Genomic DNA, 23,161 nt, shown 5'->3' on the forward strand with positions numbered 1-23,161 from the left:
AAATGTAAGAAACATAAACAGACCCCCAAAAGCATAGAAGAAACTGACAAAGTTATCAAAGAATCATCTCCCAAAGGGGTGAAACTTAAATAATATTAAGAGCAACGTGTCCAACTTTAAGGGAAGGGGATAATTCTAAAGTGGTATAAACTTTTCCAAGGTATAAAAAATATGGAAAACTTCCCAATTCATTTAAAGAGAACTAGCATAACGCTAATAATGAAATCAGATGGCTAAATGTGCAGGATATAGAGGAGGGAATGACGGACCTTCACAAGAGTGCATAAGGAAACAGCAAAGACAAAATTTGAGTAGATATGGAGTAAATGTAGAAACATACCTTGTTCCCAGTTGGAATAATTCAATATAAATCCCAATCCTCACTAGATTAATTTGCAAATTTAATCCAATTCCACTTAACATTTCAGACAGAGGAAGGAGGTCTGGCGACATTAAAAAACTCAGCCATGGTCACCCAACTCTTAAGCAGCAGAGTTAAGATGCAAATCCAGGTATGTCTGACCCAAAAGGCCATGCTTTTCTCAGTGGAAATTAACTTGAAGAGGTTGAAGAGGATATTAGTAAAAACAGCTGACACTGAACAGTAAGCTGTCATTCTGACTGAACAGAGACAGATGAGTTCGGAGTCCTGGGATACTCTTTTAAAGAAGACATATTCCTAATAAATCCACAGTAGTTTATTTTTAACTTTGAACAACTTTCTCTAGTTACTATATTAATCTGACAATATCTTTCCCTACCTAGTATTTACCTAGAAATAAATCATTTTGTTTTATTTATATACAAGTACCCTGAGACCTATTTTGTATAATTTCACAGTTGGCTTGATATTGTTAAGACTGGCAGGCTTCAATTATTTCTGCCACATCCATGTTACTTCCCAGTTCCTAGTGGCAGCAACACCTAAAGGTTGAGTTTTCTTAATTAGGACATCAAATAGCTAGTTGAGAACTACCTCAACTCATCCAAAATAATAAATGACACCAGTGGCTTTTCAAGGTTTGCTTATTAGGAGTTTAATTAGTCCTGACACCCCACAACCAGAATTATGAAAAAAAAAACTTACTGTAATTGTCATGATGATATAAAAATCCATGTGATAACTATGTGCCTTGGGGCTTATTATGACTTCTTGAAGCTCCTTCTTGTCCACTCCTCTTTTCACCCCACATCTACCATCCTGCATCCTAGGGCTGCCTCCCCCTCTCCACCTGCCCACTCTCAGCTCAGTTCCCCAACCCCAATCAGTCCTAGGGTCAGTTCCCATCCTGGAGCACAGCTCCTGGGTCAGCCTCCCTGGCTCCACCTTTCCCATAGGCAAGAGTGAATGACTTTTGAGTTTCCTACCAAAGATAAGCCATGTGGCTACCCTCTATTGCCTTGGATAACTGAAATGGACTGCATCATCACCTACTGTTTTCCTCTTTTAAATGCCTTATTACCTTCCACGTCAACCAGAGGACGCAGCTGAGAATCAATACATCAGTGACCATTCAGCCTGGCACCATAGGATAGGAATCTCTCCTACCAGACCCGCTCTGGTTCTGAGCCCTAGAGCAATTAATCCCCCGGCTACAAATCTCAGAAAGCAACCGTGAACTCTCCTGACCAGTAGGTTCTGAAGCACATTTCCCCACATCCTGTGCTTAGCATTTTCTAGGAAGAAATGAGACTTCACCTCCACCTACCAGCTGTCTGGAACCCAATGATGGCTGGCACAGAGCGTCTGGGAGAGGCAGTAGAAATGTGCATGGTGTAGTTGGTGCCCTGGTACAGATCTAGGCACACTTCCGGGGTCCTGTTGTCTGTGGCCAAATTAACTGTCTCCTCATGAACTGTTTCCATGGGGTCCAACCGTCGTCCTTTTATGTATATCTTTGTGAGGGGAAAAGACAAGAGAACCCACCGTGACTCCAGTTAAAACAAACAAGAGAGATTTTTGTGGTGCTACTCTCTTACTACTTCCTTTAATACTGCACTGCTCACCCCAGGGGAGATAAATAGGGCAAACCTCTGCTATCAGGTATCTGATGATGAAATCTGATCAGCCCAGTAATCCATAAATGCTGAGAAGTGACATAAAATGAGGAGTATCTCCAGGGAGTGCTATCCTGCACTCAAATGACCAGCGATCAATGGAGGCAACACAACCTGAGACCCGCTCACTGCCAACTGTCACCGAGGCAGCAGATGCTTCTAGGCTTGTTCTGGGGGAGTGAAATACAAGAGCTTGCAAACAAGCGATAATGACGATGCCAAATATAAATACATCCCACACACATACACGCTGGAGGATGACAAATATACTAAACACAACATGTAAAATAAAATAATCCAGATATCTTAAAAATTCTGTTCACTTTTTTAAAGGACTATGGGATTGGAAAGCTATTAGATTGAGAAGCACTTCCGGAAGCAAGACCCTCCTACTCTTATTCCCATGGTAACCATTTCTGCCCTAGCAGGAAAAAGGAGCTCACTTTACTTACCACATATACGATCTTGGAGTTTATTCTTCTTGGGTTTATTTGCCACCTCACACAAGTGTTATTAAACACTGACACGTCATTAATTTCTATAATTATTTCTAAAATAGAAAAAGAGAGAGTCCACTCACAAAATGCATTGATGGGCTTTGGAAAAACCCTAATGGCCACCACATTAGAGGGCATGACTTAGTTTATCTGCCCAGCTGGTCTCTCTGATGATCACCATTCATGCTCTGATTCAGAAGCCGAATCAGCAATTCAAGCTACCCCAGGCCAATCACCCAATTTAACTTCACCATGAGTGAGCTTGGCCCATTACCTGATTTGGAGGAAAAGGAAAGATTCCTGCTTAAGTGTGGGTGAGAATTCCAACCTGTGATTGGTCTGACAGGCCACTGGATGCCACTGGTGTTCCACTCCTGTGGGATAGGAAGCGGCCCAGAGTTGAGCCCTGAATCTTCCCTGCAGCTGCACAGGTGAGATCAGCTTCCGGCTTCCTCATCCCACCCAGAGCGTTATTTCCAGGTCACTGCTGTTCCCAAGAGGGAAATGACACGCATCACCACATGGGACCATTCCTCAGGAGTAACCTGTTAGGGTAAACTAAATAAATGCTCCACAAGGTCCCTGGATACTTCCAGGGCTCCTTTAACTGAAGCTATTTAATCCTGACTTATTAGGAAGCCACTAATTTCTTCAAGTTGTTCTGCTTTTTTTTATATATTCTGTGTGTATTTCATGTAATATATTTGGCAATGTGGGAACCAGTATTAGAGCCTCGGTTCCTGAGGTAACACAGTTTCCAATGAACCTAGTAAACCACCTAGGAAGTTGTCCAGATGGGAAGGGGGCAAGGATCTAGCTTTTTATCCATTTAATAAATTCCCTGCAGATAAGTAAAACTATTTTTACTTGCAGTTGACATACTCTTGTCTATAAAGAATCCTAAGGAATTCACGTACACACACACACACACACACACAAACACACACACACAAACACACACACACACAAAGCTAAGAAAGGAGTTCAGCCAGGTTGCAGGATACAAGGTCAATGTACAAAAATCAATTGCATTTCTGTCCACTAGCAAGGAACAATCCAAAAAGGAAATTAAAAAAAAAAATTTCACTTACACCAACATCAAAAGGAATAAAATTCCCTGCGGGTAGAAGTTACCAAACCATCACCTCTGGAGAAGGGAATCATCACCTCACCACACAGGAATGTTCCTCAGCCCAAATTCAAGCTTCCCCATTGAATCAGACATCCCTTGTGGATGTTCTAGAACCTTTCAGCTTCTCCTGTTCCTTGTTCCAGCCCTGTGTGGGCTTTGATACCATGACCGTGCATTGTCTCCCATGCTGGGGCTTCCCTGCTGCACACCCTAGCACATGCAACCTGGAAGTGGGGGGGCATTAACACCTCCTGGGGGACAGGAGGTACTAGATAAGTCTGCCCCTTATCTTTCTTCCCCTTGAAGGGCAGACCTACAGAGACCTCTCAGGGCGCTGTCGCACCGATGGAGCGATACTTGCACTCAGCGAGGCCACTGCAACAAGGCGTCCTCACACTGGCTCTGCCTCCTTCCCTGCTCTCCTCACCTTGGCCCTCACTCCTGCCTCCTGGGATAGCATTGCCCTACTGTGAAAAAATAGAACCCTCTGCCTCAGGCCCTGCTTTCTGGGAAACCCAAGGTAAGACTCCCATCAAGAAGGCTGAGAAAGATAAGTCTCCGCCCCAGAAGACGCCTCTCTTCATCTCAGCTCCCATCCTTCCCTTCTAGTAAATCTCTTCTCAGCCTCCAAGTGGGAAAGGGAGCCTGCACCTCAGGCACCTGTAGGGTTGACTAATTCCTCCTCTACTCAGAACCAATACTATCTTTAGACAGACCCTAGTCTACTGCTCTCTTTGCCTATGGAAGATTTTATATCTTTACTAAATCATCCCTTCAGCAGCATTGCCGAGATTCTATGTCTGGTCTTGGGTAAGCCCAGGTCAGCTGACTATAAGTGGGAATAAATGGAGGCAGAGAGAGGAAAACAGGCAAACTTCTGGAGAGACACCTGAGGATCACCAATGGCTGTCTAAAGCACCCCTGGGTCTCTACATCAGTGTTTCTCCCTGGAGCACAGATAATTTGAAATCAAAGAAATACTCCAGTTGTGGACATGGGTATCCTGATAGATGCAAAGACCTATCCACTCACCTCCTTGGGTAGCATAATGATGATGTTGGCACCAGTCTTTTATCAGCTTGAACAAGCCCCAAATATTCCTGGCCCTTTCCCTCTCCACTGGCCTTCAAAGCCCTAGAGTTCTAGACTCCTCTGCTCATTCCCACATCCCTCTGATACTCACCCCCTGGTCCAGAAGGAAAAGGAAACATCCCACCCCCCACCTTCTCTCTGAGTTGCCAGTAAAGCACATTTCTTTCCCACTCGGGACCTCTTTGCCACCCAAGCAGAGATTAGAAAGGAAACATGAAAGTTTCCTTTCTTGTTCTTCCTTTTTGCTCATTCACTATGACAACTGCAAATAACATCTCAAAAATGCTATCTGCCTCCAGGCTGTGCCATGCTCTCTGCACAGAGGGACCCAGATCTGATTATAGGGATGTCAGCTATTTCATCCCAAGGAGTAGTATAACAAAATCCGGTTGCTTTTCCCTCCAGGTGTCTACGAATCAGCTGGAAAGACTTCGTTATAAATGTATCAGCTATTAAATATCCATATCCATGCTGCCCCTTTAAAAGAGATGACTTGGGAGGCTACGCCCTAATGCTAATAGTACCGAAAACTGAAAACATTTCTGGAAGTTCTCTTTGGAACTGACTCCAGGGCACTTTATTCACCAGTGACCCTGAACTGAACGATTATCGAATGCCAAGCATCCTCCCATGCCAGGCACTGGGCTGTGACGATGATCAGAACAGAAGTCCTGGCTTCTAGTGGAGGGAGCAAACATAGAAGCAGAAAAATTACAACTTGATAAATATCAGAACAAAGTTGCACACAAGTACCACAGGGCATAGAGAAAGAAGCCACCAACTCTCGCTGGAAGACCTGGGGAAGCCGGCTTCGTGGGGGGCATGACCTTCAAGGCTGAATGGCTGAAGAGTGAGGAAGACAGAAGACAGAACGGCAAGTCCAATGCCTGCAAGTGTAAAAGGTGTGGCAGATTCAGAGTGGCGACAGAGAAGTGTAACGTGCTGGGGAGGAGGAAAGAGGGGAAGTGAGGTTGCAGAGAGAGGAAGGGATCAGGCTTGGGAAGACCTGCTCGCTAGGCTAAGCGCAGACTTACTCCGACAAGCCTCGGAGAGCTAAAAGCAGGAAGATGATGGGGACTTCTTTTTTTAGAAAGATAACTCTGGTGTATTTTGAAGGCAACACTGGAGGTCACAAGGAAAGAATGTGATACCCTTTACTCAGTGATTACAATACATCCAACAGTGATACATAGGTCTTTATAGATTTGATCACATTTTCCCAGCAGTCATAGGAGGCAATCATAAAATCAATAATGAGTGAACATTTATTGAGTTGTTACTATGGGCCAGATAGCATGTACAGTACTTTAAATGTATCATTCATCTAATCTTCAAAATAACACCATGAATTTGACATTATCGTGTCCATTTTACAGGCCTGAGGCTTAGAGAAGTTAAGTAACCTGCCAAAGGCCACACAGCCAGTAAGCAGTGAAGTCAGGATTCAAAGCTAGACCTGCCAGACTCCAAAGCCCAGAGCCTTTGCACTAAAGTAGTTATTCAGCAAAAAGGTGAAAAGATGAAATCAGGGCACTGTATGTAAAACCGTGAGCAATTCTGAAGGAAAGCAGTAGGAGGCGAGATAAGGAGTCTAGGCTGACTGCCAGTCTCTGAGCCTGAGAGTCTGAATAGATCGCCTTCTACTGTACTCATAAGAAATATAGGAGGAAGCAGACTGGGTTTGTGAGAAAGAGACGAACGAATTGTGTTTAGAACGTGCTAAGTCTGAGTTAATCTACCTGGGTGAAAAAAACAGTCTTGAAGGTCATCAATGGGTAGATGGTAGTTGAAGCCCTGGGTGCAGGTGACACGCCCAGGTAGGACATAGAGAGCAGGTGGCATGATAGCAGGGCACTGGGACACATGGAAACCAAAGGGGAAACTAGAGGAGAAAGAGGAATGCAGAAGGAGGTCGGAGGTTGGCTGGGAGAGTGTGATGCCTCGAGAGTCAAGGAAAGAGAAGATCTGAAGGAGTGTCTGCTTCCTCAAACGTTCTCTCCCTTCCTTCCCACCAATCCCCCCAACCTCCTCACTCCCACCCAAGAAGGGCCTGGAGCAGAACATAAGCACTGGGGGCTTGACCTCTTGCTCTTCTCTCATATGGCTCTTTCTTCCCCAGTGGAGGGCACGTGGTGCCATGATCAGATCTGAGGTCTGACTTTGGACAGAGGCAGGCAGAGCAGGTCTCTGCCTTGTCCAGTTGTAGGACGTTTAGGCTTCTCTGGCCTAAACAAAGTAGGCCCCCACAGCATCCAACTGAACTCTGCATTGGACTTTGGGGACCAAAGCCTCCGTGGGTTATAAAGTACCTTTGCTTTGCTTTAGATTCTGCATGTGGTGCATGGGTGCGTGCGTGTGTGTGTGCGTATAAATGTACATATATCAAGTTTTGTATTTTAGTATTCTATTAGCATCCAGTATTTCTCTGTGGTACTCATCATGTTTGTAACTAAATAATTTTTTTTTTTTTTTTTTTTTTTTTTTTTGCTGTACGCGGGCCTCTCACTGCCGTGGCCTCTCCCGCTGCGGAGCACAGGCTCCGGACACACAGGCTCTGCGGCCACGGCTCGCGGGCCCAGCCGCTCCGCGGCATGTGGGATCTTCCGGGATCGGGGCACGAACCCGTGTCCCCTGCATCGGCAGGCGGACTCTCAACCACTGCGCCACCAGGGAAGCCCGTAACTAAATAATTTTGTAATTAGTTATTTAATGTCTATCTCTCCTGAATGTAAGCTCTATGACAGCGAAGACAAGATCTATCTATCTCTCCATCCCCAGAAACTAATACAGTTGGTTGGACATAGATATTTTTTAAATATTTATCATTTGGTAGACTGGTTGAATAGATGGATAAATGTATGGATAGATAATCAACAATGCTAAATGTTGTGGAAAGGTTAAGAGGAAGGAGGACTGACCCTAGAACAAGAATTTGACAGGTGGTCTTTAGTGACCTTGAGAGAGAGCGGCAGTGAAGTGGGGTGTTGGACGCCTGATTCTCCTTCAGGAAGCTCAGAAGAGAACAGGGTGGGAGGGGACAGAGACAGTGAGCACAGACTACTCTCTCAGAAGTCCCATTGTGGGCAGGGCCTAGTCTAGTGCACGCTCTTGGTTTCCAATTTTATATCCATTTTCTCTACTTTTGAAAACAGTAAAAGGTCCTACAGAATAAATTCAAGAGACCTTAACAGAATGTCAAGCTCAATGTCATTTCTAGTAACTGATTTCAAAAGTGATATGACCAGTCTTCTAATATGACTCATAAACTACCTCCAAAGGCAATTCCCAAATAGATTACAAAACCAACACACTTTGATAATAGCAGCATCACTGAAATGAGGGTATGGCTTCCCAAGGTGACAACTTTGAATAAATGCATGTTTGGCTATAAGAGTTTTGCTATGCTTCCTTTCTTCTTTTTAAGTCATTAGGGTCACATAAAATAGGTAGAAGCAGCATGGCTTAAAGTAGTGCTTTCCTAAAATGCGTTATACACTTTAGGATGATTTTTTGGTGGCACATGAATACATTTTTATATGTTTGCTTTGTATTGATTTTTGTGTATATTTGAAAAAACCCAGGTGTTCATCAAACTCATGATATCACATATATTACTGTGTCCTTGATCAATAAATTTAAATTAAAAATTTAAGTTTTAAACATAAGTTGTTTTAAGAAACTTATTAAATTAAAAAATACTTTTGTTCTGGCAAACATTGTCAGGGTGGTCTACAAATAATTCAAGCTTAGGAAAGTGGCAGGAGACAGATCGTGGGCTTTCCAGGTTTAAAGGCCTGAGTTCAAATTCTGTCTCTGCCATTTACTAGTCATTGAAAGACCCTGTGAAAGTTGTGTAACTCTTTTGAGTCTCAGATTACTCATCTATGAAATGAAAATATCAGTACTTCACAGGGTTTTTCTGAGGACAAAATGAAATCAAGCATCAAGGCTCCTAGCAGAGCCGTGGGTGTTTAAGTGGGTGCACGATCAATGGTAGCTATAATGCTTGACGGTCTAAACATTATGCACAGATTCAAACAAATCCCAGCCATGTGGTTATTTGCATAAATGTGCCCATTTATTCCAGCTGACCTTTCTCTTCTATCTGAAATCTGTCTAGCTGCAAGTGAGCACTCACTGGGCTGAAGAGGAGGATCAACAACAAAACAGAAGGGGCAGGAGCTAACAGGAGGCCTCGAGGCATTTGGACTCGGTCCCTGAGTCGGGTGAGGGGCCCAGAAAGGATCCCAGCAGCCAGTCTGTGTTTCCATAGAGATGTGGCTCTTTAGAGAGCCTGGAGTGAGTGAGCGTCAACTTCATCATTATTAACTCAGATTCTAAAGTAAAAAGCCAAACGACCTGTGCAGAATGAAAGCCAGGGACAGTCTTATCAAGAATGAATCAGTCCCTTTGATCTTGAGGTAAACCGACTCACTGAACATCAAGCTTCCACCTGGGGTTTTTCCAGACACTAAAGTAATTGCCTAATTCTCAGCTCTCTGGAGTTTCCAGTCTAAACTGGCCTTAAAAAAAAAAAAAAAAAAAAGTCCCACCACCTTGCTGGAGTTCACACTCCATTAAAAACATATACAGATCTAACTGAATCACTTTGCTGTACAGCAGAATTAACACAACATTGTAAATCAACTATACTTCAATAAAATTAAATATATATGTGTGTGTGTGTGTATATATATATATATATATATATACACATACACACAGATCTGTCCTATTAATCCAAAGAAATAGGGACTCCAAAAATATTTTTAACTAAAAACAACTCACGTAAAGTGAAGATAAATTATTCTACCCAATTTAGAATGAAACACTCATGTATAAAAAGATGGGTAAACAGAATGAAAACAAAGGACAGGGGTGCAAGGCATTCACAGGTTAGGCAGAAACGTAAAAGAAGATGGGGAAAAAACCCAAAAGTGAACATTGAAGGAGGTAAATACAAAATACACAGAGAGATTTGGGACAGAAGGGGAGGTGTGAAGAAATTGGTGAAAAACAGGAAAAAGAAGGAAGGGAGGGCAGCTGAGCAAGAGCCATGGTAATCGGCATCTCTCACTACAGTTCCAGAAGCCTCTCGTACCTACCTACCCGGCGATCATGTGCACTGTGCCATGAATTAATCAGCATGTAAATCGCCCCCTTTATCTACGGAAATTGAATTTAGCTGCCAATCTTGATGGAGGGCATAGAGGCCTCCTCTCAGAAAGATCACAGCCCTCAGGGAGAAAGCCTTTTCTCTCCTTAAATCAAAGCTTGCATAAACCCATGGAAACAGCTGCAGCTGGAGCCACAGACTTTGTGAACGGTGGCAGGCTGAGGTTGGTAATTATAATTAGCAGTTACATAACATGTTTGTTCTTCAAAGTGCTCTATAAGCATCAGCTAATTAATAGCTTACCATGCCCCATGCAGATCCACTGGTTTTTCATGGAGTGACTAATCCCGGTACCCCCACTGAAGTCTGAATGGTGGAGGCACAGCAGCTTGAACAATGAAGAAAATGGCTGAGGGTCCAGAAGCGAGGCCCAGCTCTCTGACCAAGGGATTCTATAGGTAGCTCTGGGCCAAGACCACCTCCCCAGATGTTGAATTCAGCAACCCACGAGGCAGCTGCCTCACTTCCTCCAAGTAACTCTTAGAGGTGCTGCTGGAGGTTCAATAATAGTCTGGAATGACTATCAGTCTGGTTCAAAACGGCATTAGCTCTTCTCAATGTCCCCAGGTATGAAGACTGGGACTCTGGAGTCCCTGGCGTTAGTTACAGGTTTGCCCTTGCTTCTCTGTGCAAGTTCGGCAAGTCAACGGGACCTAAGAGAAGGCCGAACTCGACCTCTGGGTTCTCATCCGTGTCTGCCCCTCCTTGTTACTATGATTGCAATCTCTAGCCTACAGCCTGCCGCAGTTGTGGTGGAGATTAACTGAATGTGGGAAATGCATGGCACAGGCAGGGCCTCAGCAGCAGAGCTAAGTTCTTCATCTACTCCAGAAATGCTTTACCCAAGGCCTTCAGAGGTCCACGATTTTGTAAAATATTATATGTATATCCGTATGTGCACTTCTTTGGAGAAAAGTCTATTTACCCTATTGCCCTGTAAATTCCAAGAAGGTAGTGTCTAGCAAAGTATCTCACACATAGTGTATGCTAAATAAACATCTACTGAACAAATTGAGAGATTTCATCAAATTCCTAACCCCAAGATGGTCATGAACCATTCCTCTGTGGACAAATAATCACCAGCAGTCCGCATGTGGTATTTGCTCTGGTTAGACTTTCCTATGGAAAACTTTGATTGGCAACACCTAAGACATTCTTCCGTAATTCTGCTACAAAATCAAGCCAGAGACCTAGACCAAAGCTACCTAGAGATTTCACTCTTCAGAGATCTGTCTTCAGAGCCAAGCAAGTTAACAGCTTGAAATAAATTCCCAGAGCCATTCAAGACCAGGTGACAACCATCTGTCACACCCACGGCCAACCACCACAAACCTAAGAACCATTGCCTTTTCCCATCTTATTTCTTGGAGGCCGAGGTGTGAAATAAAGCATGTGGAAGTCTACACTTCTGACTCGTGAGAAGGTCCTTTTCAAGCAAGGTTAATAATTTCAGTAAAAGACCTAACATGTGCACAGTGGTTTAAACTTCAAAATGCTCCCCATAGATTATCTCATTTGATTTCCTCTCAACAACTATTTGAGGTAGGAAAAGCAGGTTTTATTTTCTCCCCTTTATAGATGAGGAAACTGAGGCTCTGAGAGAATAATGCTTTACCTAATGACACACAGCTAACACATGGCACTGCTAGAATATGTACTGAAGTATCAAAACTCCTTCTCACCGGTAATTTCATTTGGGGGTATATATCCGAAAGAATTGAAAGCAAGGTCTCAAAGAGATATTTGTATACCCGTGCTCACAGCAGCATTATTCACAATAACCAAAAGGTGGAAGCAACACAATTCATCCATCAATGGATGAATTGATAAGCATAATGTTTATATATATACTACAAAATACTATTCAGCCAGAAAAAAAGAAGGAAATCCCACCATTGGCAGCAACATGAATGAACCTGTAGTACATTATGTTAAGTGAAATAAACCAGTCACAGAAGGATAAATACTACATGATTCTGCTTACATGAGGTCAATTAGTCAAACTCATAGAAACAGAAAGCAGAATGGTGGTACCAGAAGCTGTGGGAAGGGGGAAGTAGGGAGTTACTGTTTAACCCGTATAGAGTTTCAGTTTTTCAACATGAAAAAGTTCTGGAGATTGGTTGTGCAACGTGAATATACTTAACACTGAAAAAATCGTTAAGATGGTAGATTTTATGTTGTTCATATTTTACCACAATTAAAAATAAACATTAAAAACCTCGATATACATTACACCACCTTCTCTCTGAAAAGCTGTCAACATGTGCTTAATTAGGACTTTTAAGTATTCCCCCCTGAGAAAATGGTTCATGGCGAAAAATATCTCTGGCAACCAAGCAGAAGAGAGAGGAATCACTGTGATTTAAGGTGGGTTTCAAAAGATTAGATGCATAAAATTTCCTATCCAACTTATTTTCCCAATCCACCCTCTGAATCTTCAGGGTTTGGCTGACAAACCTAAAGCCAGGTACCTGCCCAGGTAAATGGCACAGCCAGGGCAGTATACAGGGTAAGCAATCGAAGGTTTTAGGTTCTGCTGTTTGCTTCCACGAGACAGGAGACCCACAGAATGGAGTCTATACCTGTGCATGACAAAGTACTTGTTCTCCAGATCCCTTTCTCTGTGCAAACAGAAGTGATCTTTCCTCCAGGGCTCTCAAAGCCCTCTTGACAGACATAGTGAGCCATACCGCCCAGGCTGGAGCTGTGATTCCCCACCAGGACCGCGTGCTGCACTTCCGGAGGGCGGCCACAGTCGATCTCTGCAATGGGAAGTAGCACAGCACTTGTTATGACCCATGACTTCTACACCATAATTCACCTTTTAGAAATAAATATTTAGTAATGATAGAGTCCAGTCATATGGGAGAAGAGAAAACACTAACCCCATCAAATAATCCAGTTGCAGGTATTTAAAATAAGATTGTTCAGAAGTAAGGAAAATAGAGATCCCTGAGTTTAATAAAATTTATAAACATGCATGTATAGAAAATATTCCAATTATGAGATTATTTATACTATAGAGAATTCCTTGGTCAATGAAATAATCCATCTCAGGGTTATTTTACATATTAAGATTTTCTGGTACCTTTTAGTATGTATCTTCAGATCATTAACTCCTGAGTAGATAATAATGCAAATGTAGTTTCTTTTTTTTTTTTTTTTTTTGCTAACTGAAGAGTAAATGAAATATATACAAAATCTCTGGACTTTTTAAAGCAAATTAATGGGGAAAGTATTTATAGTCTAAACATTCAATATATATGTACCTTTCAAAGAAAAATAAATCAGTTGCATAGAGGGAGACAAACCTGGAATTATAAAATTGACATGAAATTTCTTCTCTGCAACTCTGACTACCAGAAGACACTGGAATATTTACAGAAAACAATCTGAAGGACAAGGATTATGACATTACCATTTTAGACCCAGCCAAACTCTACTTCATATAAGAATAAAAGAGTCATTTTCAGATATTTACAATTTTTAAAAAATCTATACATGTATCTTTTCTGGAAAAAAGTTTAAAAATAACCTCAGACCAACAACAACAAAAAATGAATCAGAATAAATACCCTAAGAAAGGAGAAGGACAGGGCTTTAGAAGAAACATTAGTGAGCAATGAAACCAGCAGGATGTACAGGTAAGTCTCCATAATCATTTAAGTGTGACTGTAGAGCTGGATAGAACTAGCAATAAAGGATTCTAGAACTAAAGGCTGAAAAATGTGAAAAAATTAATAATTTGAAAATTAAATTCCAAACTATTTCAATAAAATCTGAGCAGCGAAGTGAAGAGAAGAAATAAAACATGCTAAATTTCCCATACAGCAGTGGGGAGCTCATAGACACAATTTTATTCAAGAAAACGTAATAAATATAAAATATAAAGTAAAGTAGTCATAATAATTGCAAATGTAATCCAGTTATACCTAAATCCAGAAAGAAAAATACATAACTTTTGGCCTTCATTCTGATTTTTAGTTTTCTCCCCCATCTGCAGAAAGCCAAGAAAATTAAGCACTCTTGATATCCAGACTTTTAAAATATGAGTCCATTTATGGAGATAAAGCATACAAAAACAGAGAAAATGTTATGATCTGTTCCCAACTCCCCATTAACCATTCATGGCATTAGAAATATGTGGCTTCTCTTAAATGAGCTTCTGATACAGAATTGGCGGATTTACTGTAATTGTACTCTTCTCCAACCCCTTATGGATGTTTGGTCTGTTCTAGAACCCCAGAGTTACTTCCTTGAGGGAGGCCTCTGGGAGCAGGGTTTCATCTGTTGTCATTGGAGTTATCATAAGACTCTCAATATAACAGCTCAACCCACCTGACCAGTCACTTGGCTCTGAGATTTTTCAAAAAAGAGTTAAGCTCTGGTCAGTGCAGATGCAAATCCTGAGCAGTTATGGGACCAGAATGAGGTGGTCATTAAATAAATCCTCCAACCCTATCTATCTCTCAAGTCCCATGTCTGCTCATAGGAATTTGTTCCCTTCTCATACATGTTGACCAGACACAAGACAAGACCCCTTGGCCCTCAGAATGTTTTCCCAACACCAAACCTTTAGACATGTTTACTGGCCCAAAACATTCCAAGACATGAGTATATTTGTGTGTACATGAGCAACCAACCGAACAGGTGGTTAATGTTTCCTAAGACTGCCCAGTGATTGTTGACATCAAAAACATCTAGTTTAAGCCAGGGTTCAGTTACAGCAGGAAATTAGAGGGATCATCAGTGAATAGATTGAGGGTATAGGTTTATGAAGGTCTATGGACCTTGAAGCTGGAATTCTAAACAGCATATTGGAGAGATATGGGAGGGAACCTGGTGACAGATAGTCAGATTAGGGGAGAAGCATAGATACTAAAGGAATAAGAGTACAGAAGATAACTAAATTGGCTCCTATATTGGACATCACCAAGAATAATGGAAGGCATGGTGGCTTTAGCTGGGACGACAAGATTTTTTTTTGGCTGTGTTGGGTCTTCGTTGTTGCACGCAGGCTTTCTCTAGTTGCGGTGAGCAGGCTCTAGAGCACAGGCTCAGTAGTTGTGGCGCACGGGCTTAGTTGCTCCCCAGCATGTGGGATCTTCAGGGACCAGGGATCGAACCTGTGTACCCTGCATTGGCAGGCGGATTCTTAACCACTGCACCACCAGCGAAGTCCCAAGATTTTTTAAAATTAATATTAACTTGGGGGTAGATAAGAAATCAATAGCCTGTTCTCTAGGGACTCAGGTAGATGTCCAGTGGTAGGCAATCTGGACCCAACTCTGTGAGTTCCCATCACAGAGCTATTCGAGTTGGACAGTCTCTTGGCAGGAGATATTTAGAGAGGATTCCGGAGTGGCTTGGATTAAACACATGGTTCTAAACAATAGCTATACAATCTGAATCAGCTGGGGAGCTTTTGAAAAATCATCCATGCTGGAGTCTCACACACACATCCCCACCCTCACCCAGAGATAACTCTTCTGAATGAGTAGTACTGAGTTGGGTTCTTGGCATCCACATTTCTACAAAGCTGCAAATTTGATATGTATGCATACCCGCAGCTGAGAATCTAAATTAAATATTGGTATGAATAGCTACCATTTAGCATCATATGCATCCCAATAGGGCCCCAAGTATATATCATTACTTCTTACAGTAACCCTCCGTGGAGAGATTATTTCCCCCATTTTACAGGTAAAATGGCTCAACATGGTTAAATAAAACATCTAAAGTCACATAGGTAGTCATGTGATGGCTAGGAGCAGAATCCACATCCTTCAGATTCCTTCTCCTACACCCACTGCCTCTCAAGAGCAGCTCCATCTCTGAAAACCTACAGTATACGCCCCCTTTCTACCCCCTTCCACCTTGCTCATCCTCTCTCTCTCCTCGAGGTACACTCTTATCTCCCTCAGACCTAGCAAAATCCTTCCCAGTGACGAATCTGCTCCATGACTAATACAGGGATCCCTTCTTCCTCTGAACTTTCGTGGCCTATGTTCATTTGTTCATTTATTCATATATTTACTGAGCACCTAGTACATGCCAGACACTATGCTGGTCACTATAGCAGAGAACAAAATGGAAAATATCACTGCCCTTGCAGAACTTAGGGGGAGAATAATTAGACAAAAAAATAAATCAACAAGGTAATTGCAGATTGTAGTAAATGTTATGTAGGAGGAAAGATAACGTGATAGGATAGGAAAGACTTTTTAAATAGAGTGGCCAGGAACGGTTTGAGCTCTCTGAGGAGGTAACATCAGAGTTAGGACCTGAAGGATGAGAATGAACCAGTCCTGTCCAGGACCAGAGGAAGAACATTTCAATCAAATGAAATAGCCAATGCAAAGACCCTGAGGCGAGAAAGCTCTTGATATGCTCCAGAAAGGGAAATGCAACCTGTTGGCTGGAGCACAGTTAGCAAGAGGGAGAGTGGCATGAGATGAAGGTGCAGAGAAGACCAGAGCCAGGTCACAGAGGGCCTTGTAAGCCTTAGGAAAGAGCCTGGGTTTTATTTAAAAGCCGTGGAATGCCATTGGAGGATTTTAAGCGAGGGAATGAAATAATCTGACAGATTTTTAAAAGACCATTTTGACTGTTAGGTAGATGAGGGATGGGAGAACAGGAGTAAAAGGAGAGGTTGGTTAGTGTCTACAGCAGTAGCCCAACAGAAGGAGAGATGAGGTCTTGGATGCACTTGAGAGGTGATGGCGGAGATGGAAGGAAGAGGATGGATTCGAGATGCATCTTGGAAGCAGAGCAAGGTTCTTGGTGATAGACTGGATGTGAGAGTGAGAGAAGCAGTAGAATCAAAATACTTATCTATCCTATTCATGTGACCTTTATTTCCTCCTTGAGGATTTTGTGGGTTTTTTGTTTTGTTTTTTGCAGTATGCGGGCCTCTCACTATCGCAGCCTCTCCTGTTGCAGAGCACACGCTCCAGACGCGCAGGCTCAGCGGCCATGGCTCATGGGCCCAGCCGCTCCGCGGCATGTGGGATCTTCCCAGACTGAGGCACGAACCCGTGTCCCCTGCATTGGCAGGTGGACTCTCAACCACTGCGCCACCAGGGAAGCCCCCTGTGGGTTTGTTTTAATGACTATGTCTTCCCAAAAATATGGACAGTTCCTAAAGGGCAGAATCTTTATCTTATAATCCCTTGCTTCCCCACAATGCCTACTTACAATAGTAGTTTTTACATAGTAAATAATAAAGAGTTGTTCACTGGTAGCTTGCTACTACTTTATCATTGTTCAAGATGCAATATATGTTACTTCCTTCCTGAGGAAGGAAACACACATCAGTAAATTGTAAGTATATATAACAAGACAGGAACATATTACCTCTATATTTTGTATCCAAAAGAGGTAACTCATAGCTACCAGACACCAAGTAGATGAAAGCTGAGAAAAAGACCCACAAAAACTAATACATATCAGTCTTGTACCAGTGAATTCTGGGAAAGCTGTTTAAACTGCAATAATTTTAATTATAATAGCATGCATCAAAATCCTACTAAACATAAGGTAGTCTATTAGATATACACTATCTCATTTATTTCTCACAGAAAGCCCTACTGCAAGGTAGATGGGTTTTTCTCATGTAGTTTATAGATACAAAAATGGAGGTCCTAAGAGTCTGTCACATTCAAAAATTACACCACTACTAAAAGACAGAGCCACGGGACTTCCCTGGTTGCACAGTGGTTAGGAATCCGCCTGGCAATGCAGGGGACACAGGTTTGAGCCCTGGTCCAGGAAGATCCCACATGCCACAAAGCAAATAAGCCCGTCTGCCACAACTACTGAGCCTGCGGTCTAGAGCCTGCAAGCCACAACTACTGGGCCCACGTGCCACAACTACTGAAGCCCGCACACCTAGAGCCCGTGCTCTGCAACAGACAAGCCACCACAGTGAGAAGCCCGCGCACGGCAACAAAGAGTAGCCCTTGCTCGCCACGACTAGAGAAAGCCTGTGTGCAGCAACGAAGACCCAATGCAGCCAAAAAAAAAAAAAAAAAAAAAGGCAGATCCAGTATTCAAACCATGGTTTTTGTGACCCCAAAGTCCAGGTCCATTATATCTGGGCAGCTTCACACTGAAGGGGTCCACTCTAGGCTCTGACTGGGACTGACCATATTATAGTTTAGCTAAAACCTCAGAAGAAAAGGTTGCATGAAAAAGCATTTAAATCAGTCTGGAAGGGTTCTATGACAAGTCCCTCTGCCCCAATCTTGTCTCCAAGAACTTTCCCAGAGAAGAGAGCTGCTGGAAATGGAATTCCTCTGCCACTGTATTTGCCCTGAAGTCTTCTTGGTACTGATGTTTAACCCTATGACATGGGGGTCTGGCCCAGGTCTTGCCTGGAACATAAGCCCATCACAGATATTCCCACCATGCTTAAGAGAGATGGCAGCCACTGCCACTTCTACTCAGACCAAATGGTACCCAAGAAAGCAGGTGATCCCTATTAAGACATATTCAAAAATCAATCCAACAGATACTGCAATAGGTAATAAAAATATCACTATCGCAAGGAAAGAAGACATTTAAAAACAGTTAACATCCAAAGGAAAGAAAAATAATAATAAGCAGCACAAATTTTGTATTGCATATGCATAGGGGTGTTCATTAAAGCACACGTTTCTCTGGCTAATTACATTATTAACAATGTTTGGATCTGCATCAGGAATACAGTCAACTAATTATGAGCATGGCTGGGAATTTTTCCTTAGTATCCTATTATCTGTGATTTTATTCAAATAATCAACTTCAAAATAGGTCTGTCTCCCTGGGGGTAAATGTGTTGTGCCAGTTCCAAGGACCACATTGATATTGTAACTCTGTTTCATATCTTGAAGGTAAAAATGTTTATTCTCACTGCTAGCTTTAAAATTCTACCCAAGAAAATATTCCAGAAGGGAATCTGTTTTTTTTTTTTTTTTTTTTTTTTTTTGCGGTATGCGGGCCTCTCACTGTTGTGGCCTCCCCCGTTGCGGAGCACAGGCTCCGGATGCGCAGGCCCAGCGGCCATGGCTCACGGGCCCAGCCGCTCCGCGGCATATGGGATCCTCCCAGACCGGGGCACGAACCCGTATCCCCTGCATCGGCAGGCGGACTCTCAACCACTGCGCCACCAGGGAGGCCCGGGAATCTGTTTGATGAAAGGTATAGGCAATTTATGGGATCTAATCAACAACTGACTGTATCACCAATGACTTCTATTTATTACACATATCAGCACAATAATGTGATTGATGACTGAAATAACAGAGTAAAATAAGGCTTAATCTAAGACTGTTTTAGAGACCAAAAAATACCAAGCTGAGAAAGAAAAAATAATGACCAATAATGTCTATAAATTGAGGCAGACATTTTGCCAAATGCTGGGGGAATAAATGATTAACCTATTCCACTTATTGATATTGAGCAAAGGGAAAAAAAAAAAAAGATCTTCCAAGAAAAATAAACCACTAGATGAAAAACTCCAGTAAAAGGGCAGATACAAGTACGAAAATGGAAGAAAATCACATTAAAGCCAGTGTTCATCTTTACCCAACAATAATAGGAAGAAGTCTCTATTGTGCCTTAGGATCAGATCAGAAGGTTTATGTAACACCTGGAATTTAGTACAACACGGTAGGTGGTAAGGGCCCAAACAGTCTAGGCAGATGAATACCAGAGTCTACACTACATTCATGTTCTAGATCTGATAATTCAGCATTTATACCTATACTTTCTTCATTTATAAAAATATTCTCTTCCCCTCTTAACAGTAAGCTCTTTGTGGGCTGTGTCTATATTCTATATCTTTAGAATATCCCCTGTAGTCATGTGAGTTATTAATATCATTAGGAACATTAATTTTGGTGAAGTTTATATGTAAGAAATATGGCCTAAGGAATAAGGCTGAAAGCGTAACCTTATGACAAAGTTTCATGCACTTTATGGCATGTTCTGAGTTTGGCCAAATTTAGTTAGACCCTCAATCCAGGATCACTTGGGCATTAAACTACGTACATCACTGATGTTGGCGTTGGAATCTAACATCGTGATATGTGGCTACTTGAATTTAGACAATGTTATCACAATCATCAGAAGGAAATGGGAGGGTTATAGCATTCCCTGAAGCACATTCTCAAAAGTGTCCATAGCTTATTAACGGCTGTAACTAAGCCCTTCAGTAACAAAAAGTGTACTTGCCCTTAAGACAGTAGAGAGAAAAAAGTTACTTTTTGATGGATTTTTTATTCTAAAGTTTCCCATGAACTTTAACCTCAACTAATAATATATTTCCTTCAGATCGTATTCATAGATCATTTGGAGGAAAAAGAAAATTTTCCATTTCCCATTAAAACACTTACTGTCAACAAATAGTGTCTAATATGGAAACGGCTAGAATCTGAACACTTCAGAAACTGCAGAGGAGGTGATAGGGTAGGTAAAAGCATGAGTGCTGGAAGAAAAAAACACGAGTTTATCAGCATGAGTTCTGGAAGAAAAAAACACGAGTTTATCAGCATGTCTCTTAAAAAGATCTTCCATTCACAGAGGTGAAATGGTTTTTGATGCTTTGAGCTGCATAGGAATCTTTCTTTTTTAAAAAAAATAACATTAAAACTCTTTGTTTTAATGTTCTAGCTGTAAATAGAACATTTGAATCAAAAACCAATAAACAGGGCTTTCCTGGTGGCACAGTGGTTAAGAATCTGCCTGCCAATGCAGGAGACACGGGTTCGATCCCTGGTCTGGGAAGATCCCACATGCCATGGAGCAACTAAGCCCGTGCGCCACAACTACTGAGCCTGCGCTCTAAAGCCCACGAGCCACAACTACTGAAGCCCACGTGCCAGGGTTTCAGCAAGGCTCAGCCACAGGACAAGCTGGGACGCAGTCCGGAAGCCAATTTCACTATGCCTGCCATCATCTGGGCCACCTTTTGGGGGTGATTCACAGTGCTTCTACAGGCCTTAGGTATGCCAGGCACTGTGCCAGGTGCTGAAGAGATGATACTGAAGAAGACTACATGGTCACTGAGCTCCCAGATTTACAGCCCAGTAGGGCAGATGGATAAAAACTATGAAAATAGTGATAAATAATATACTTACGTGTTGGGTACTAAGCAAGAGAATGTCAGAGACGGCATTTCAGCTGAAACTTGAAAGATGAGAAGGAGCTTCCTGTGCAGAAAGCAGGTAGTCTCCCTCAACAGATGAATGAATAAATAAAATGTGGTGTACACATACAGTAGAAAATTATTCAGCCTGAAAAAGGAATGATATTCTTCAAAAGGTACAAACTCTCACTCATAAGATAAATGAGTACTAGGGATGAAATGTACAACATGACATATGAATATTGTTGACAGTAATTCCCAAGAGTTCTCATCACAAGGAAAAAAATATCATTTTTTAATTTCTTTAATGTTGTATCTGTATGAGAGGATGAATGCTCACTAAACTCACTGTGATAATCATTTCATGATGTCTGTGAGTCAAATCATTATGCTGCACACCTTAAACTTATACAGTGCTGTGTGTCAATTATATCTCAATAAAACTGAAAGGAAACAAAAAAGGAATGAAGTTCTGATACATGCTATAACATGGATGAACCTTGAAAATATTATGCTCAGTCAAATAAGCAGATATAAAAAAGACAAGTATTGTATGAGTCCACATATATGAGGTACCTACAATACAAATTCACAGAGACAGAAAGTAGAACAGAGGTTACCAGGGGCTAGAGGGAGGAGGGAATGGGGAGTTCTTGTTTAATGCGTACAGAGTTTCTGTTTTGAGATCATGAAAATGTTCTGGAAATGGACAGCAGTGTTAATTGCACAACATTGTGAATGCACTTAATACCGTGGAATTGTACACTTAAGCATGGTTAAAATGGTAAACTTTATATTATGTGTATTTTACCACAATAACAATTTTTAAAACAGGTTGGCAATTATTTCAAGTAGAGAGAAAAGGCCCTTGGGCTTCCCTGGTGGGGCAGTGGTTGAGAGTCCGCCTGCCGATGCAGGGGACGTGGGTTCGTGCCCCGGTCTGGGAGGATCCCACATGCCGCTGAACGGCTGCGCCCGTGAGCCATGGCCACTGAGCCTGCACATCCGGAGCCTGTGCTCCACAACGGGAGAGGCCACAACAGTGAGAGGCCCGCGTACCTTAAAAAAAAAAAAAAAAAAAAAAAAAAGGCCCTGAAACTGATAAGAGATTGACATACTGGTTGGGAGAGAATGATGGGAGACATAACCTGTATAAAAGCCAAAAAGGACAAACCCCTGTTGGCTTCAAAACCCATGGTTAGGAGTTTGGATTTTATTCTAAGTGCAGTGGTCATTTCACTGTTTTTAGAAAGGTTTTAAGAAGAAGTAGGAAGCTTGGAAGCAGATTCTTAAAGGGACTATTCAGTACCAGACACATTGCTGGTGAGAATTCCCAGCCCGAAAGGAAGATAAGGCCCCAAAAAGGATGGGAAGAAAATCTGGAAGACAGTCCCAGAACCCTCAACCGGTCTGCCTACACTGCAAACCACTCATCACTGGACCCTTCCATGGGAGGCAAACTACCAAAGGGAAGAACACAAATGCCACCCCTTCCATGAACCACCCAATCTCCCCACCTGAACTCTCTTAGTCTTTACCCATTCTTCTCACATGATACTTAGGAGTTCACCCTTATAGAACAGTTCGTGGTGTACCTGTCTTTACTCTGCTCCCAGACTCCAGACTTACCTAGTCACAGGATCTATCAAGTATGCTGGACTCTGGATTTGTTGCTAATGATAACACAGTTAAAGTGATTCCCTCACCTTGCTCCTGGCTTGGTTGAATTATAAAAACTCAAATTATTTAAGCCGTCACTTACAACTGGCACCTTCTCTGAAAATCAAAAAATAATAATAATAATAAGGGACTTCCCTGGTGGCGCAGTAGTTAAGAATCCTGCCAATGCAGGGGACACAGGTTCGATCCCTGGTCCGGGAAGATCCCGCAGAGCAGCTAAGCCCGTGTGCCACAACTACTGAGGCTGCGCTCTAGAGCCCACGAGCCACAACTACTGAGCCTGTGTGCTGCAACTACCGAAGCCCGCGTGCCTAGAGCCCACGCTCCGCAACAAGAGAAAGCCCATGCGCAGCAACGAGGACCCAACAGAGCCAAAAATAAATAAATTAGAAAAA

General features: G+C 42.3%; 1 protein-coding gene across 1 annotated transcript in view; it reads right to left on the reverse strand.

Annotated features, from left to right (window-relative positions):
* The window catches only part of SUSD1 (sushi domain containing 1), a 112,879-nt gene that overhangs the window by 62,138 nt on the left and 27,580 nt on the right, over positions 1–23,161 (reverse strand). Inside the window, exons 6-8 of the mRNA XM_082623213.1 lie at positions 12,541–12,720; positions 2,511–2,608; positions 1,710–1,896 (exon numbers count right to left, since the gene is read on the reverse strand). Coding sequence (XP_082479339.1) covers positions 1,710–1,896; positions 2,511–2,608; positions 12,541–12,720 — 465 coding nt within the window. The remainder of the gene's footprint in view (positions 1–1,709; positions 1,897–2,510; positions 2,609–12,540; positions 12,721–23,161) is intronic.

Source organism: Mesoplodon mirus (genome assembly GCF_964341445.2).
Source record: "Mesoplodon mirus genome assembly, chromosome: 1".
Classification (NCBI taxonomy): domain Eukaryota; kingdom Metazoa; phylum Chordata; class Mammalia; order Artiodactyla; family Ziphiidae; genus Mesoplodon; species Mesoplodon mirus.